General features: G+C 36.8%; 1 protein-coding gene across 1 annotated transcript in view; it reads right to left on the reverse strand.

Moving 5' to 3' along the window:
• LOC129734855 (potassium/sodium hyperpolarization-activated cyclic nucleotide-gated channel 1-like) overlaps window positions 1-17875 on the reverse strand; it is a 196864-nt gene that overhangs the window by 144924 nt on the left and 34065 nt on the right. The window contains exon 2 of the mRNA XM_055700188.1: window positions 14753-15176. Coding sequence (XP_055556163.1) covers window positions 14753-15176 — 424 coding nt within the window. The remainder of the gene's footprint in view (window positions 1-14752; window positions 15177-17875) is intronic.

The following is a 17875-nucleotide window of genomic DNA, read 5'->3' on the forward strand; positions in this document are numbered from 1 at the left end:
TGCCTCTCCTTCAGTATGAGTGCACCCATCATTAGGGCAGAGTCACTCTCTATTAGGTGCTCACACAAGCAAAAGGAATCATGTAGGGACAAGTAGGGCAGTGTGCCAGCATAAACCTTTTCCCATGCCAACCCTACCCAAAGCCCTTTAGATCAGGGAGGGAAGGGCTTCCCGGTCTCCACCTTCCTTTCTTCAAGACATTAGTGCACAATATAGTGGACTTTCTTGGGTTTGTTTCTCTTTATAAAATAAAGCAGTGCTACTATAGGGGGAAATGTTTAATGGGGAACAAACGTGATTGTAACAACTCTACATTCTGTAGCTTTCATCTGGGATGGCCTGCAAAATTTTTCTGTTTAAATCAGAAAATATGACATATGACAAGTTTAGAAACTGGTTTTCTCTCTTTTGTTTCAAACTGTAAAAACAGAAACTGAAGCATATGTTGTCTTGGTATGTTTATTTGTACTAGTATAAGTAAAAACTGTCACTAAAATCTCTTGTGTTTTACATCTTCAACTATGGAAACAGACTTGAAGGTCTCAGAGCTACAAATTCAGTAACAGGCTTGGACCCTCCACAACCACTGCCTGCAAGCACAGGGCACAGATACTTCCATGACATAAAGGAAGAGGTGGGGGGACTGAAAAGGTGTTGCAGAATAAATGCCTGGGAGTATACTTCTCGGTGTGAAAAAACAGCTGGAGGTTACTTGAGTACATTTGGGAAGGTGCTGGTACAGAGGTACCCACTGGGGCATGGCCAGGGGTCCTGGTCTGGCTCAGCATTTTCCAAGAAAGGACTGTTGTGGTTTAACTCTGGCTGGTAACTAAGCACCACACAGCTGCTCGCTCACTCCCCCCACAGTGGGATGGGGAAAAGATCAGAAGTGTAAAAGTGAGAAAACTCGTGGGTTGAGATAAAGACAGTTTAATAGGTAAAGCAAAAGCCACATCACACACAAGCAAAGCAAAACAAGGAATTCATTCACCACTTCCCATGGGCAGGCAGGTGTTCAGCCATCCCCAGGAAAGCAGGGCTCCATCAAATGTAATGGTTACTTGGGAAGACAAATGCCATAATGCCAAATGTACCCCCCCCTTCCTCCTTCTTTCCCTAGCTTATATATACTCAGTATGACGTCATATGGTATGTAATATCCCTTTGGCTAGCTTGGGTCACCTGTCCTGGCTGTGTTCCCTCACAATTTCTTGTGCCCCTCCAGCCTTCTGGCTGGCAAGGCCTTAGAAACTAAGCAGTCCTTGACTTAGTATAAACATTACCCAGCAACAACTAAAAACATCAGTGTGCTATCAACATTGTTCTTACACCAAAGCCAAAACGCAGCACTGTACTAGCTACTAAGAAGAAAATTAACTCTAGCCCAGCTGAAACCATGACACTATTTAAAAGTAAACTATAGTTTGATAAACTTTATCCATGTAAAACATCAGAAATGTGACAATGCTAAAAAAAATATTTAACACATTTGTATCTCTGCATTCCTATATCAGGTTTTCAAGCATAAATCATCCAGCAAAAAGAATGTCAGGTCCCAAAATAGTATATACCTACTCTGCTAACCGCCTGGAATACCACATACACAAAATGTTACATACATGCAAATGGAGAGGGGAAATGGTGCTAATACTGTAGAGCAAACACTTAGGACTAGAGCTGAGGAAGCAGAACATGGGTGAATCTGAGATATTCAGTCCCAAGTATAGTGTTCACAACAGTCCAGCTCAGCTGCTGTCTACCCCTGATAGGGTCTGCATGTGCCTGACCCTACTGAAGTCCTCTAGGTAGCTAGAAACCTGCTTTTACACCTGTCTCAAACTGCCCTAAGCATCCCAGACCACCAAAGATTGATGGACATCCAAGAATTAGAACAAGGCAATTTAACTGGCATAATAACCAGCAAGAATATACCTTTGTAATTTACTAATTATTTCAATTTTTATATCATAAGATTACTGCAAACCTGGAGATGCCAGTCAAAACTGGAGTCCCAAAACCAACACAGAATTAAAGATGGTGCTGTTCAAGAAAACAGAAAAAAATAAGCTAAGGCTAGTAAGTCTTCAAGCCATCTTGAGAGAAAGTATCAGAAATTGTGATTTCCAGTATAAATTCCTTCATTGTCCTAAACTGCCAGACATCGTTCTAATATAGTCATAATTTCTGTGAAGATCATTCATTCTTTCCATAATAACAATTATGAAAATATAGTAAAAGAAAAATATTTACACATAAAATTAATAAAAGCACTATTTAGCAGATTAAGAAGTTACATTGAATATACTTTCTCTCAAGAATTCAGAGAGACATTTTCTTGCGAGCACCACCCATCTTGTTTCTTTTTCACCAGACTGATTCTGCTGAGTATTTGCAATGACAAGAACACAGTCAGGGAAAAATTAATAGAGTTTTCAGCTTCCAGCCACAAGCTGGTCATCAGGATAGTGGACACGATTCAAAAGGTCTATTTTACTGCCAGCCATATCACTTGTATAATTTTCACATAGCTTAAACTAAAAGATGGTAGTCAAGGAAAATATCACAGTTGAACTTTTTGATATTGGTTTTCTAGACAGCAGCAGCTAACAAGCAGCACCATTTATAGAGAAGAAAAAAAAAAAAGGTCATTTACGGTCATGAGATTGCTTGCCCCTTCTCTCGCTAGATTTTCTTTTCTTCCCCACCTTCTCTCTGCTCCTCTAGGTTTAGCACACATAATGATTAATATATTGTTACATTTTTTGAGTATATTTAGCACTGGAACATAGAGCTAGAGATGCACTGCTGCTCCAAAAAGCTTACTGTCAAAAGATGAAAAAAGGAGAATTAAAGGAAAATGAGACTCCTCAAACGTATAACAATTCAAGCCTTAACTATCTCAAGCTATAGCTCTTTCATGACTTATCAAAAAGTGATAGCTTTATATTGGTGGGGAATTATTTTGCACTGCTCAGATGACAATCTACTACTGGGCTAAATTTTCTAATTCTGAATGACATAATCACAGCTTCTAAAGTCCACCATGATCTGTTTGACATCAGAGGAAAACTTTTAGAGAAACTGGAAGGAAAACCATAGGGCCATGATCATGACTCATTTGGGACTATAAGTTTCAAAACTGTTTAAATGAGGAGAGAAACAAGAGCTGACAAGAACTAGTGATTCAATTATGTTAATAAACAGAAAAATAGTAAATGTAAAAATCTTAGTGTTGATTCATTTTATTTTCACTAGCTTCCATGGGAATAATGATGGGAAGATTAAATGAGAAGGAAGAAAGCATGTAAAGTTTACCAGAATTTATTTAATAATCATTTTAAAAATACATGGATTTGCTTTTGATAAAAAACATTACAGGGCTGATTAATTTTATTCATGCAAAGTATTTCAACATCTTCATTTCCATTGCCTGGCAGTTACTATGTCAATTAAGAGCCCCAATAAACAGACTGAACTTTTTAAAAACTGTTTTAAAAAGATCAATAATGTACACATTTGTGATACACAAACATTAACAGAAATATAAATAAGAATCTACGTAGGACTAAGATGTGTATTCAATTACTAAAAATGTCACATAATAAAAAGGATAAAAAGAATGCTACATTTATGGTATAGATTGGTTTTGCCATGGGAAATAAGTGATGGGAAGAAGAGTGTTTATATGATTGATTCTAAAGGAAAAACAGTGTTTGGCTTAGTTCATTGCAGTCTCTGCAAGAAGAGAGTACCTCACCTTTTTGAAAATATATGTAATCAGACAAACTACTCAAGTGTTGATCCCAATAAATTATGACTATATATAAAGTTACTTGTTTGAGTTCAATATCTTAAAACTTCTTGATCAAAAAAATACAGCAGTTCTAGAAGTTACCCTTGCCTGTTGAAATCACATTTTAATTGCCTTTTTTTTTTTCATTTCCTTGTTAAAACATATCTGACATTAAATTTAAAAAGTTGGAAAACAATTCTCAGGTGACATGCCCAGTCTTTTTTGAGACAGATGAAGACAATTCATGGCTTTCGTTGAGGGAAGAATTTATCATCTTGAAGAGAGCTACTACACCTTTCTCAATAATGTGCTTTGGAAATCCCACAGGAAGGTATTCTTAAAAACAGATTCATTTTAAATTACACACAGCAATGCTCTCTCTCCAGGTTCAGGTTTTGGCCCTAAATCTTGTATGCCACCATCTTAAGAGTATGAACAGAAGCATCAACTCAGCAGCAAAGCTTATAGGGTTTAGTGGAAATAAAAGATTGTTTGTCACGAGCCTTTGAATATTTTCAGTCAAGTAAGGTAAACTGAGCATACAATGCATGGAAAATTAATCTAGAGAGCATACAATGCATGGAGAATTAATCTGGAGAGATAGTCTGTAGATAGGACAGTTTTCTCTTGTTTCTATTCAGGTACACAGATAATCTTAGGAACCTTCACACTTGGCTCACACTTGGAGACATATTCACATAAATATGTACATGCACATTTGTTTGAATTACCATTATTTTCTCACTTTTTTTTTTTTTTTTTGACAATTTCACTTTTCCTCTCTCCTACAGGCAGCCCAATCACACAGAGCCAACGGCTCTGGCAAGATTACAGCAGTTATATCATAATTAGCCATTCATCCACTTTCAGTTTTTTACAGATGGTTTTTCCCATGCATGTGCTATACAGGGTTTTACTGTTACAGCTCTTCACCTAGGAGCACCCACTTGGATGCAAAGCAGGATCTCCATTCCATAACATTTTATCATACAAAACCAAGATTGAAATGACACCAAGTACACTGCACAGCAGCAGTTCCTGCCAGATCAATGACAACAGTTGCAACATTTACTGTAAAGAAAGCCAGTGCAACTACAAGGTGCCATACCAAAGTAGGCAGATGTATAGTTAAGCTTGTTGCCATCAATTCTGAAAGCAGAGGCTGGAAAAAAAAGACCTGTTTTAAGATAACAATAAGTAATAGAGGAAAACACTATGAGCCTAGACACGTGGAAAGGCTATGGCAAAGCACATGTCTGGGTTAAGGAAGATTAAAATGGTGAGAGAGTGTGTTCCCAGAGCAGTATGTTGAGGAGAGTGTAACAGTTCGATCACAGACTTAATTTCTGCTTGGAAGCAAGGAGCACAGCTCTGACAATTTCTGAATTAGGTTATTTTCCTGTCCTTTTCAGGTCACAACTATATTTAAATCATACATTACGCATGTGGGATAATGTCATAGCTATTTAGAATAAACTCCATGAGATTCAGGTTAGAAATAACACATTAAATATAACTTGCAGTTGGAAAAGTCATTTCTACACTGCAATCTCAGATCCTCAGCACTCTCTAAATAGGTTTATACATTTGCATCTTACTTCCTAAGTGGTTAATTCAGACCATTTTATGCTTATAAAGCAGAATCTTGTTCCTATTTAACTATTAAATCATTATTCCATTGTCCTCAGAAACCTACTTAAACAAGTAGTATCCCAGGTATTTTATTGTATTAGAAGGTAGTCAAATTTGATCAAAATATGATACTCAGCCCATTGACATGCGGTGAAATCTGTATTTTTTCAGTCCTGGTCTTATTTGATAAAATGCCCAGATGAATTAAGGAACATTGCAGACTGGGAGAATAAATAAGGGCAGCAGTTCACAGTCAGTCTATCCAGCTCAGCTCAGCACAAGTTCTCCAGATATCTCCATTTTCTACCTCTCAGACCTTTCTGAGATAACTGAGGCAATGCTCTCCCACAAAATCCACGTTCCTTAATTAAAACCTGCAGTTTCACTAACACACTGTTCTCCACAGAAGGGAATGAGAGGATATATTGGTGGTTTGGGTTTTTTTATTTAAAAAGCTGTTCACAGCAACTGAAAACTTTCTCCTTAAAGTAAAACATAGAATTCTATCACCTTGAAATCTAACAAATTATCTTTTCACTCTTTAATACATGACTAATTAATTTAAGAAATTAAATGCTTCTTGTGGCCAAATGTTAGGAAAAAGTTAAATTGTTCATACCCAGCTTCTACCCATACACTTTTATGATTTGTTTTTCCTGCATAATTTGTGCCTCAACTTTCAATTAGTAGCAATGCTCTGTAAGGGCATCTTGTTGCTTTCTTAAAAAAAAAAAGTATTAGATATTATTACAGTGCATTACAAATCTCCCATTATGCTCCCATCAGGACATATTTTACCATTTAGACTAGCAATCCAATTTAAAATTTGTCTTCTAAAATTTTACTTTAAAAGTCTATTTAAGACAGCATAAAACGGCCATAATGTATCTCTAACAATCTCCAAAGATGACTTGACCTAGCAGCTACATAAAAAGAATACCAAGACAAATTAAAATCTGGGCACAAATCTAAGGTATTTATTCGACTGGTTTCTTTACATGCAAAAATCTATTGGTATTATGCAAACAAATACAGAGGGGAAAAAATCTTACAAGGCATTAGTGACAAGCTAAGAATATCTTTTAGTTAAATTACTGTTGCTGAGTAAATTAGAAGTGAAAACAAGTAATTCTGAACTGGTCACAATTAATACAAAGGTGAAAACGCAGAGATATCTGAATGGACTGTGTTTAGCCTACAAAGAAAAAACCCTAAAATCGTCATTCTTGTTAAAATACAGCAGAAAAAAAAATGAAAAATACAATTCATGGGTTCCCCTTCTGTCTCATCACTGCAGAAAACCAAAGGGATCTTACAACACACGCGCTTACCACAGGAAGGATTCTGCAATATTGCAGTGTCCAAACAGTGAATCATGATCTAGATCAAGGCCTGCCCAAACAGCTCTTTGGCCATCATCAACTTCTCTGATGGCTCTTCAGCTCCAGGGAAGGAACAGTACAACTTGGTGAGCAGTCATCAGCTCTATCTCAGAAGAGAACTAAACATCCCCTACCTCCCCTCCTACCTAACATGGAGCATATCCATCAGACCATTACCTCGTGAAAGCTAAGGGGGGCTTTTTGCTCATGCTACAAGCTTAGGATGGAAGAATAAGAGGCTTTTTTTCCAAATCTGCAACCAGGAGCAATGCATGCAAGCTCTAGCACATGCAAAACAAGGAATTAGCTCCAGAACAGCTTAAAAAATAATAAACAACAAATTAGACTTTTAAAAAATTCTTCTATAAAAACATATTACACTTCAGTGTCAAAGACAGGCTGATGCAGTTCTGATCATTTTCAAAACTGATTGACTGTCATCACCTAGAAATGCTACTGCAGGAACGAACCCACCTTCTTGGGTCTACAGCCAAGACTCCCAGCAACAGGCCCATTACTATAGAAGCCAGACAAACTCATATAAAGAAGAAAAATATTATCTTCCAGCATTTGAGTTCAGGGAAATTTATCTCAGGCTATGTTCTACATGGTTTATCTCATAGGGAAAACATCATCACCACACAATTACTCTATTGGCATATGTACACAAGAAAGGCAGGTCAGTTTGAACAGTCTTAAAAAGGGCATAAAAACATGAAGCAAGAAACTTTACACTCGCTTCCTATTTATTCTGTAGGAAGATGTATTATTCCTCCCATGAAAGTGATTACGCTTAGGTCATAAAGTAGGGAATTAAAAACCAGAATACTCTATGTCTTGCTTGCATTTTGGTAATTGCCTGCTCTACAAATGTGCTGTTCTGTTTTAGCAGTTAGTATTCTATTATTAGGAGACCATGGATCATAATGCCTTCTAATTGCCTCTATCAGTTATGTGCATTTTCCTATTGTTGTACAGAATATAAAAGAATGAAAATAACTTGAGAGTATGCTCCATCATCTACATCAGTGATATTTCATGGATGTATACTTTAGCTGCAATGATATGTACTTTACTCAATTTTCATTGAAATAAAGGAAAAAGCACTGGCACAACTGAGCACAATTTACCCACCTAATATTAAAATATGGATAGTTACATATAAACAAAAAGGTTTGCATGAAATGAGATCCATTATAATTTCCCATTTGGAACACTACCAATTTAGTAAAGACTGTATTAGGCATTCCATTTAGCAAACCAGAGAGAATAGGCTTGTAAGTTACATGACAAAGAAAAAAAAATTATTTAACAGCACTGAAATTTGCATATCTAAATATTATGAGACTGATTTTTGCTCCTATGGAAATATTTTCATTCACATGTTCTTTCATGTTTTATAATGTTTTATTTTTGAATTTATGTATTATTTATGTATCTTTTCTAGCATTTCAGTTGTACACATAAAGGCAAATTATATTTAGCAAACTAAAACTACACTATCAAAACATAGTATCAACAGCCTCAACAGTATTAAGGAAATTGCCTTTAAACTCTCTAATTTTAAGTGGAAAAAGAAAAGGGCTAGTAGTCAGGGTTCTGGCTCCATAGGATCAGAGTTTGCAGATTAAATACCTTGCTCTCAGTTGCTGGCATAGAGACAGACTATCCATTAGCCAACATCCCAATTGAATTAGAAAGAAATACCAGCACTTTGAATCCTACCCAGTAATGAACTGACAGCCAGCACAATTCACAGGTACAGAAGGAATGCATTCCCTCTGGGGAACTAGGCTGAGCAACCCTCTGCTGCATGCAATTTAACAGTTCTAAATAATCAGCTTGTATGGTTTGAAGTAGGAACACTAATAGCCCAGTCCTGATGGAGTACCACGCACTAGTTCACATCCACACAGATAAGACTGAGATGTACCAATCAAATGCAGGGTGAAACATGGGTTTTGAGCATGCATAAATCAGCTACATCCAAAATAAGAAAATTCCTCCGACACAAAGAAACTGAAGTAGTTTCTCAGTTACTTCTACATATGACAGAATGTACTGATGTAAGATATCAACAAATTATTCCCATGGCTTGGAAAGGAAAAAAGAAACAAACAGGTTAATACACTTGCTGCTGTCACATTATAGGAAAAGTACAAACATACTTCAGAACAGTACAGTCTTGGGTTGAAAAGCAGCCTCTCAAATGTCTGTTGTCTTAAAATTTGGGACCTCTATATCAGACCATGTAACCCCAAATGGATAAAAGCAGCAGTCATGTGATAGGTATGAGACTTCTGCTATGATGAAGCTAGAGTTCATCTTCTACCATAGCTATGTGGAGCAAGGAGTACTCTTAGATTTTGTAATTCAAATTGCAAGCAAATAAGGGGGGTTGGGGGGGGGGGGATCCCCTCTAGATTACACAACAGGTGGAGCTGGTCAGTATGTGTCAAGCACATGTGACAAAAGCTTCATCTGGTATGGAAGACTGCAGAACAAGGAGGAAGCCCCAAGCAAACCTCACAAGTGTCCGAGATACAGCCCAGCACGAAACAGAAGTCAACTGTGTAAGACATACATATGCAAGCAAGTACCTGCACACTAAACAACATGAATAACTCACCATGGTTTGCATATTTACTTAATCCTGTGAAGAAACACTTCTTGAGTTAAAAAAAAAAAAAAAGCACCAAACAGCTCAGGGTTTTGATATTCCTCATCGATCTACACAACCTGCTCCAAACCATAGACTTTATGTGGGAGGGCACAAATTCATTAATTTATACATAAGAGGCAATTTCCAAGCACAACTTTCCAAAAAACACAAAACTTGATTTTGTTTCCTTCCTGTAGAAATTGGCAGAAAATTGGAATTTTCTCCTACTTCAGTCTTCTCAACAGTAGGAAGGCAGAAATTATCAATACAGACTTTGTTGCAGAATTCACAGACTTTGTGCCAGTAAGAGAAGGTGGGATCTCCTAAGTATTCTTGTCCCCAAAGATATTTAATCAGGTTTCCTCCCCTCATTCCCCACAAACTAGACAACTCATATTTCACTGATGCATCTACAATAAAGAAGTGTATCATACTTTAAGCTAATTTATTTTTAAAATGCACTCAACCTGTACTGGTGTATCTATTTGCAATACTCCACTAATTGACACAAATTTATAGGGCCTATAAAATATATTTTAAACTAACTTCTTGGAGGACTGAATGAAAACTGAATGAAAAGAAAGAAAAAAAAATTATGTCACCTCCAATTTCCATGGCACCATTAACTAAAAAAAATAAAAAAATAAAACTGTATAACACCATCATTGACAGAAAAAAAAACATCTTGTAGAGACACAATCCTGTTAAAATAAATAATCAATAACAATATGTGTTTTTATCCAATACTACCAAGTAACCACCTAACTCAATCTCTCCCCACAAAATTCCCCAGTTAGTAATCAAAAGGAGAGACACAAAACATTGACTTCTCACCAGGCTATAAGGGAAAGAAAGAGTAGTTTGGTTCTGTATACGGGACAAAAGTCATCTGCATTACTACCACAGAAACAGCAAGCTACTTAAGTAAGTAGTCTTCTATTGTCTGAAAAAACTCAGGTGTTCTTTTATAATATTTTTATTTAGGCAACAATAATGACTCAACATCATATACACATCATATGTATTTTTATACTGCTGGCAACAAGCAGAACAAGAAGAGGACAACTAGTGATGATCTGTGATAATTAGTGTTGGTAACATGAAAGCAAAAGATGGAATTGTTAATGCAGGACCTGAAATGGCACAGTTCTTAATGTTTAAGCACATTACTGAAACTTAGCATTCAAGCAAGCTTGTATTTATGAGCTTTTCTAGATCCATATTACTATGACTATTAGAAAGAAAATAGCAAAAAGTAGAATAAGACATTTCTGTGTGATATCTAGGGGGCAGACTTTGGCCTGTTCCAAAGAGCTGGAGGTTGACAAAGTCCCTTGGGAGGCAGTCCTGAAGGGCAAAGGAGTCCAGGAAGGCTGGACAGTCTTCAGTAAGGAAATCTTAAAGGCACAGTAGCAGGCCATACCTATGTGCCAAAAGATGAGCCAGTGGGGAAGAAGACTGGCCTGGATGAAAAAAAAGCTTTGGCTGGAACTCAGGAAAAAAAAAAAAAGTTTATGACCTTTGGAAGAAGGGGCAGGCAACTCAGGAGGACTACAAAGATGTCATGAGGTTATGCTGGTAGAAAATTAGAAGGGCCAAAGCCCAACTAGAATTTAATTTGGCTACTGCAAAAAAAAACCCCAATAAAAATGTTTCTATAAACACATTAACAGCAAAAGGAGGGCTAAGGAGAATCTCCATCTTTCTTAGATGCGGGGGGAAACATAGTGACAAAGGATGAGAAAAATGCTGAGGTACTTAATGCTTTTTTTGCCTCAGTCTTTAACAGTAAAACCAATTGTTCTCAGGGTATCCAGCCCACTGAGCTTGATGACAGCAACAGGGAGCAGAATGATGCCCTATAATCCAAGGGGAAATGGTTGGTGACCTGCTACACCACTTAGACATACACAAGTTTATGGGGCCAGACAGGATCCACCCAAGGGTATTGGGTGAGCTGGCAGAAGTGCTCACCAATACCCTTGCAGTCATTTATCAGCAGTACTGACTAACCAGGGACGTCCCTGGAAACATTCATGGTTAGGCTAGATGGTGCTCTGAGCAACCTTATCTAGTTGAAAATGTTCCTGCTCATTGCAGGAGGGTTTGGAATAGATGACCTTTAAAGGTCCCTTCCATCCCAAAATCTGATTCTGTGACTGGAGATCACCAAATGTGATGCCCATCTACAAGAAGGGCCAGGAGGAGGATCCAGGGAACTACAGGCCTGTCAGCCTGACCTCAGTGCTGGGAAAGGTTATGGAGCAGATCATCCTGAGCGCCATCACATAGCACGTGCAGGACAACCAGGTGATCAGGCCCAGTCAGCATGGGTTTATGAAAGGCAGGTCCTGCTTGACGAACCTGATCTCCTTCTATGACAAGGTGACCCATCTAGTGGATGAGGGAAAGGCTGTGGATGTTGTCTACCTGGACCTTAGTAAAGCCTTTGACACTGTTTCCCACAGCATTCTCCTGGAGAAACTGGCTGCTCATGGCTTGGACTTGCATATTCCTCGTAAGGTAAAAAAACTAGCTGGATGGCCGAGCCCAAAGAGCTATGGTAAATGGAGTTAAAACCAGTTGGTGGCTGGTCACAAGTGGTAGCCAATTCTGTTTAATATCTTTATCAAAAAATCTGGATGAGGGGGATCGAGTGTACCCTCAGGAAGTTTGCAGATGACACCAAGTTGGGCAGGGGTATTGATCTGCTTGAGGGTAGAAAGGCTCTACAGAGAGATCTGGACAGGCTGGACTGATGGGCCAAGGCCAATTGTATGAAAGTCAACAGGTGCCAGGTCCTGCACTTGGGTTGTAACAACGCCATGCAATGCTACAGGCTTGGGGAAGAGCGGCTGGTAAAGCTGCCTGGTGGAATAATGAGTTTACTGACTGTCCTCTCAATATTTTTGACATAATGTTCATTATTCTGGATCCAAATACATAGTATTTCAGATCTATCTGCACCACATTTAAAACCAACACATCAGCCTATATGCAAAAACTATTAAATCCTTTTAACCATGCACAAATAGGCAGTAGTTCTGTGTCATAAAAATTAGTTAACAGAGTCTCCCTGTTGTGCATGTGCATATACGCACAATACAGGAAAGATTAATATCAGCAGCAAAGGTCTCACTGACTACCCCTATGAGATCATCCAAATATTGTTTCCTAATTCAGCAAAGTTAATCCCTAGCCAGTTTTGTTGTTTTAAAACATTACAATGCTATAACATACAGTTTCTCCAAAGTGGTAATGAATCACAGTGCAGAACAGTTTCACACTCTACATTCAAAATAATAATCAACTATTGTGATAACAAAAGGTAAATATGAAAATCCATAAACACCTTCATTTCTGACCTCTGTAAGATGCTAAAGAAAAGGTTAAATTTTCTTTTGCACACATTTAATTTTGGGATTTATCAAAATTTGCTTCAGTCTACATATTCATCACTTGTCCCACATGTTTTCACAGTCACGAGAGCTCTTTTTTAAAAGCAGCCAATGAGCTTCTTGATGCTTTATTGCAGGCTCAAATACTAAAAAAAAATTCTGAACCTCTTTCACCTTCCTAAGAACATCCAGGGAACTCTGTAAAGTATTATCAAACACAAAAAGATGGACTCCATTTAGTTTTCAATACTTGCCAAATAAAATATCACACAAAAAAATATTTTGCAAGTTTTACCAGTAGAATCAAATGTGAAGTTGCAATCAAAGCAGCCTGGAGACACCAGCAGCCATTAGCTATAGATTACATGAGCTAAAACACCAGTTATTGCTGGTTTGGACCACATCTTCTGGTCCCTTCTAGTCCCACTTAGTGCTCTATTTAACCACTTTTGATTTAGAATACCTGATTTATTTTTGAAAACAGGTGGGAAGGCAAAAAGAGAGTATTAATTTCTCTACTTAGTAGGACTGTATAGTGGCAAGCTATTAACTCAAGCTGCCAGAAAATAATGTCACTGAACACATTTCAGAAGGTTGTATCTCTGTAAAATGCAGAGACAAAAGCACATCTTTATGGTAAAACAGCAAGATATGCTTAATCATTTGCCTTAGTTAAACTGAGTACAAAACTGCAGTGTTCTATTTCTATGTCAAAAATATAGTTATATTGCATTACAGAGAGGCAAAAAGAAGTAGAATTTACAAAATACATTAATAAAAAACCATTATCTATTTCAGGAGGGTTCTGAAAAGCAACTGTAAATTTATTAGGCTTTGATACTTAGTACCATCCAAAATCATGCAATTTTTAAATATAATCTGACATTATTTGTGAGATGGCTTTGCATTTAGGTTTCTATTAAACTGGAAAATGAACATAATACTTTAAAAGGGAGATAACCAGCAGGAAAAGCACCAGAAATTGTACCAAATAATCCTTAAATATTAATTTAATTAAATAAATCTTTATTGAAATAGGTAAATAAGTTTATGCAAATCTATTTTAACAGTTTCTGTGAAAATACTTTATAAAATAATTCTCATTACACTTGCTGCAAGAAAGGTTTAGAAAACAGACATTATTTTTCCTGGTTTTAGCACTTCCTTTTAAAACATGATATTTAGAACTACAGAAATGAGGACAGGCAAGAAATGAAATGGCTGAATCACGTTGCTATTTGCCAAAGCATTAAACACTTACTAGCCATAAGCATGCCTAATTACGGAATGCCATAATTTCCTGGAAATGTCATGCCAAATTGGCAGGCAGCATAAGGTCACATCTGGAAATAGTGAAGTTGACAGTTTAGAAGGAAATTACTCAAAATTTGAACTACCCATTTTTTATGAAGGTCAGCATTCAATTTATTCAGCCTACATATAGCCTTCAAATAATGGGAGTTCTAGGAAATCTACTCCATTATAAATGGTTTAAATTTCTCCTGAAATAGAAAAATATGAACATGTATTTTAAGTTCTTTGTTATTACAAGAGTATTAACTTCATAAATGCTAGTCACCGAACTCAAATGCAGATTTAGGTGGTTGCTAAAATTTCTAATATTCTCAGTAGGAGCCCATCTATGCTCATTGTTCTGATGGTCCCAAACACGTTTTTGGTCTCTGTGGTTAGCAGACAGAAGATGGTTACTCCTTTATGCTTTTTTCCAACAAGACTTTTCTACTAGCACCTGTATGTAATAACACTAACTGGGGAGTAAAAACTCTTTATTCCATTCTCGTTTGTGTGTAGATCTTTGGAGAGACCCGAACAGTTTTTTGTAGAAATAAGATCTTAGCAAATGTTATAACCATAAATATCTTACCTCTTCCCACTGGTGTATGTATCTAATCAGTCTTGAAAGGCGTAATAAACGTAACAGGCTGAGGATTTTTGTAAATCTCACAATACGAAGTGCTCTTGCTGTCTTGTAAACCTCCGAATCCATTCCTTTTTCTACAATGAGAAAGATATAATCTACTGGTATTGACGAGACAAAGTCAACCACAAACCAGCTTTTTAAGTAATTCATCTTAATGATTTTAGGGTCCAGTATTATTTCAGAGCTGTCTTCGTTTACAGTCCCAGTTCTAAAATTCATGATCAAGTCCAATAGGAAAACAGTATCCGATGCCACATTGAAAATAATCCATGGTGGTGTTGTTTGTTCTGTGAAGAATGTGATTCCAACTGGTATAATGACAAGGTTTCCAACCATCATTATGAGCATGATTAAGTCCCAGTAAAACCTAAAAAAAAAAGGAATAAACAGAACGGTTGTTGTAATATAGTCTCTATCATGCCATTTCTTCACATCAAGTACATTTTTGGTTCTATACAAATTAATTACAATAATGAAACTCTGTGTCAGTTTTCTCCAAATGAAGTTAGCAATTATACTATGCTTTCATACAGAGATACAACATATATGAGGAAGCTAAAACAATGAGTTTGCTTAGCATTAACAAAATGTTTAAACTCATTCAATATATTCACAGTCAATAGAGAAGAACAAGTAAATAATATGTTTCATTTTGTGCTTTCCTTCTCAAGAATATACACCTAGGATAAAGACAGCACCATGGCTTATCATTCCATAGCATATCTGAAAGGTGTGCATGTGTGGCACTCAGACTTCTCCAGACCCCTGTCAAAACCTAGTTTTAGCTATATAAACACACTAATATCTTTGGTACCAATCACAAGTACTTTAGCAATGCAATATTTTTTTTAAGGCTTCTATCCAAATAGAAACCCAAACACCTAACAGATAACATATTACATGTAAGTACCTCTTTGCAAATGTACTCATACCATTACAGTGCTGGAATAAAATTATAGGAAGAGGGAAAAAAAAAAACACTGAAGCAAAAGACAGAAACAGAAAAAAGGTAAGATCAAAACCTTTACCTACTTTTATAAACTGAAAGTTTACCACCTGATAGCTTATCTTCTTTCAGAGCTAGTTAAGAAGTCTAGACAATAATAGTTGCAACTTCCATAGTACAAAATGGATACTGAATTTCACTATTTTATTCCAGAAGCATCTAAAGGTCCCCTCTGAATACTTAACTGCTTGAAACAGATGGTAGAGCACCAGACTCATAACTTTAGTATCTACTATAGAAACAGTACATAAACTCACCTATTATATAGAAGAGCCATCCATCCTGATGGATGGATTTCCAGGGGATAGTAATAGATACCTAACAATTAAGAAAAAAAATATAACTCCTGAAGGGTAAATTGCCTAAGGAAATTATTCTTGTTCAAGAAAAGAACTTAAACTGAATCAGAACCTAAGAAAGCCTAAACCCAAAGCATAAACTCTTGTTCTGCTGGAGATCTGATCTAACTCAGTAGTCCTACATTGTATGGGTGGTTGGGCTAGATGACCTCCACAGGTTCCTCCTGAACTAAATTATGCAACTCTATGACTTGAAAACTTTTCCATGCAAGGCATCAGTACCCCTGTTTCTGGAACAACCCCATTAAAGACACCAACATCTTATTTACTAACAGAGATACTGCAAAAACAACAGAGACACCAGAACAGTTTAAGGAGAAGGAGAAGAAACAGCAAATAACCCACAAGGGATACACAAAACTAAGTAAAGACTACAGCTTAACAAGGGTCATTTCCCAAGTAACTTGAGCCCAGACCCACTAATTGAACAAGCCAGCAAGGAGCAAAGCCTGTACCAAGCAGCACAGGTGATTTAAAGAGGCTAAAACAATCAGCCCAGCTACTTGAAACTGCTGAGCATATATATATTTACCAGAGGGGACACATGCAGTAAAAAGTGGTGTTCTCTGCTTTTTTTGAGATTCTAGTACTGTGTGGGACTTACCAGAATAATTTTGCTGCTAATTTGTGTCAGATTTTCTGACATCTGGAAATATGACATTAAATTTTTGTAGGTATTTAAAAAAAACCAAACACAAACCAACAAACAACAAAAGCACAAAACAAAAACTCCACCAAAACCCCACCAAAACCCCAACCAAACAAGTAAGCAAAAAACCCCCAAACACCGCACCAACAGAAATACCTAAAGATCTCTTTGTGGCTTTAAATGTGGAAAAACATAACTTGAAACATAATTCAAGATGTTATTTTCAGCCCACTAGAAACTGCTGCTGAAAGGAACCCCAAACTGGAAATGTATTTGCAGTTGGCATGATGTAATTAGCGGGGCATTTCAATGTAAGTGGTGTCCTTAATTATTTTTTTGCTGTGTTCTTCATAATTTTTTTCCCAATTTCCAAGAGTAACTAGAGAAGGAATCTTAAAATAATGATGAAACATCTCTTTATTTCATTCTCAGCCTTCAAAATGTCAAGGAGAGAAAAAATTACTAATAAGATTAAAAAGGTTCTAGGAGGCCATGTAACAACATCAGCATTATTTTTTCAGAAACCTTTCTATAACAGGGTCTTTCTGTCTCTCCCTGAATATGTGCAGGTGGTTTTTTACATTCAGGGTCAGAATTACTTCTATAGACAAGTTAGTGCTCTGGAAACTGGATCTCTGCCAGATCAGCTTTCAATTTTAAATTGAGGCAGACACTATTAGTGCACTAGCATGTTCTTGGGACATTACTAAGTCCTTTCACTGACCTTGTAGAAAGTACTATGTGATTTTTCCTTAATGTCTGATGAGCTTATCTATTCTGATTATATGAGAAATGACTGAACTACTCAAAAGTGATTAAAAATATTGTGCTGAGCTTGGCTGCAGACAATGCTGATGGGTTCAATACTCTGACTCAATGTAAAAAACAAAAAAACAACCAAACAAAAATATCAAACATTTGGAAAGAGTTGTTTCACCTAGTTGTTTGACACTGCTTGGAAGACAGAAATGCCAAACATCCTGCAGGTTGCAGTCAGTACCTTGCAAGATAACATCCTAGGTAATCATCTACTGTATCACTACCTCTGTTTT

Source organism: Falco cherrug (assembly GCF_023634085.1).
Source record: "Falco cherrug isolate bFalChe1 chromosome W unlocalized genomic scaffold, bFalChe1.pri SUPER_W_unloc_1, whole genome shotgun sequence".
Lineage (NCBI taxonomy): Eukaryota > Metazoa > Chordata > Aves > Falconiformes > Falconidae > Falco > Falco cherrug.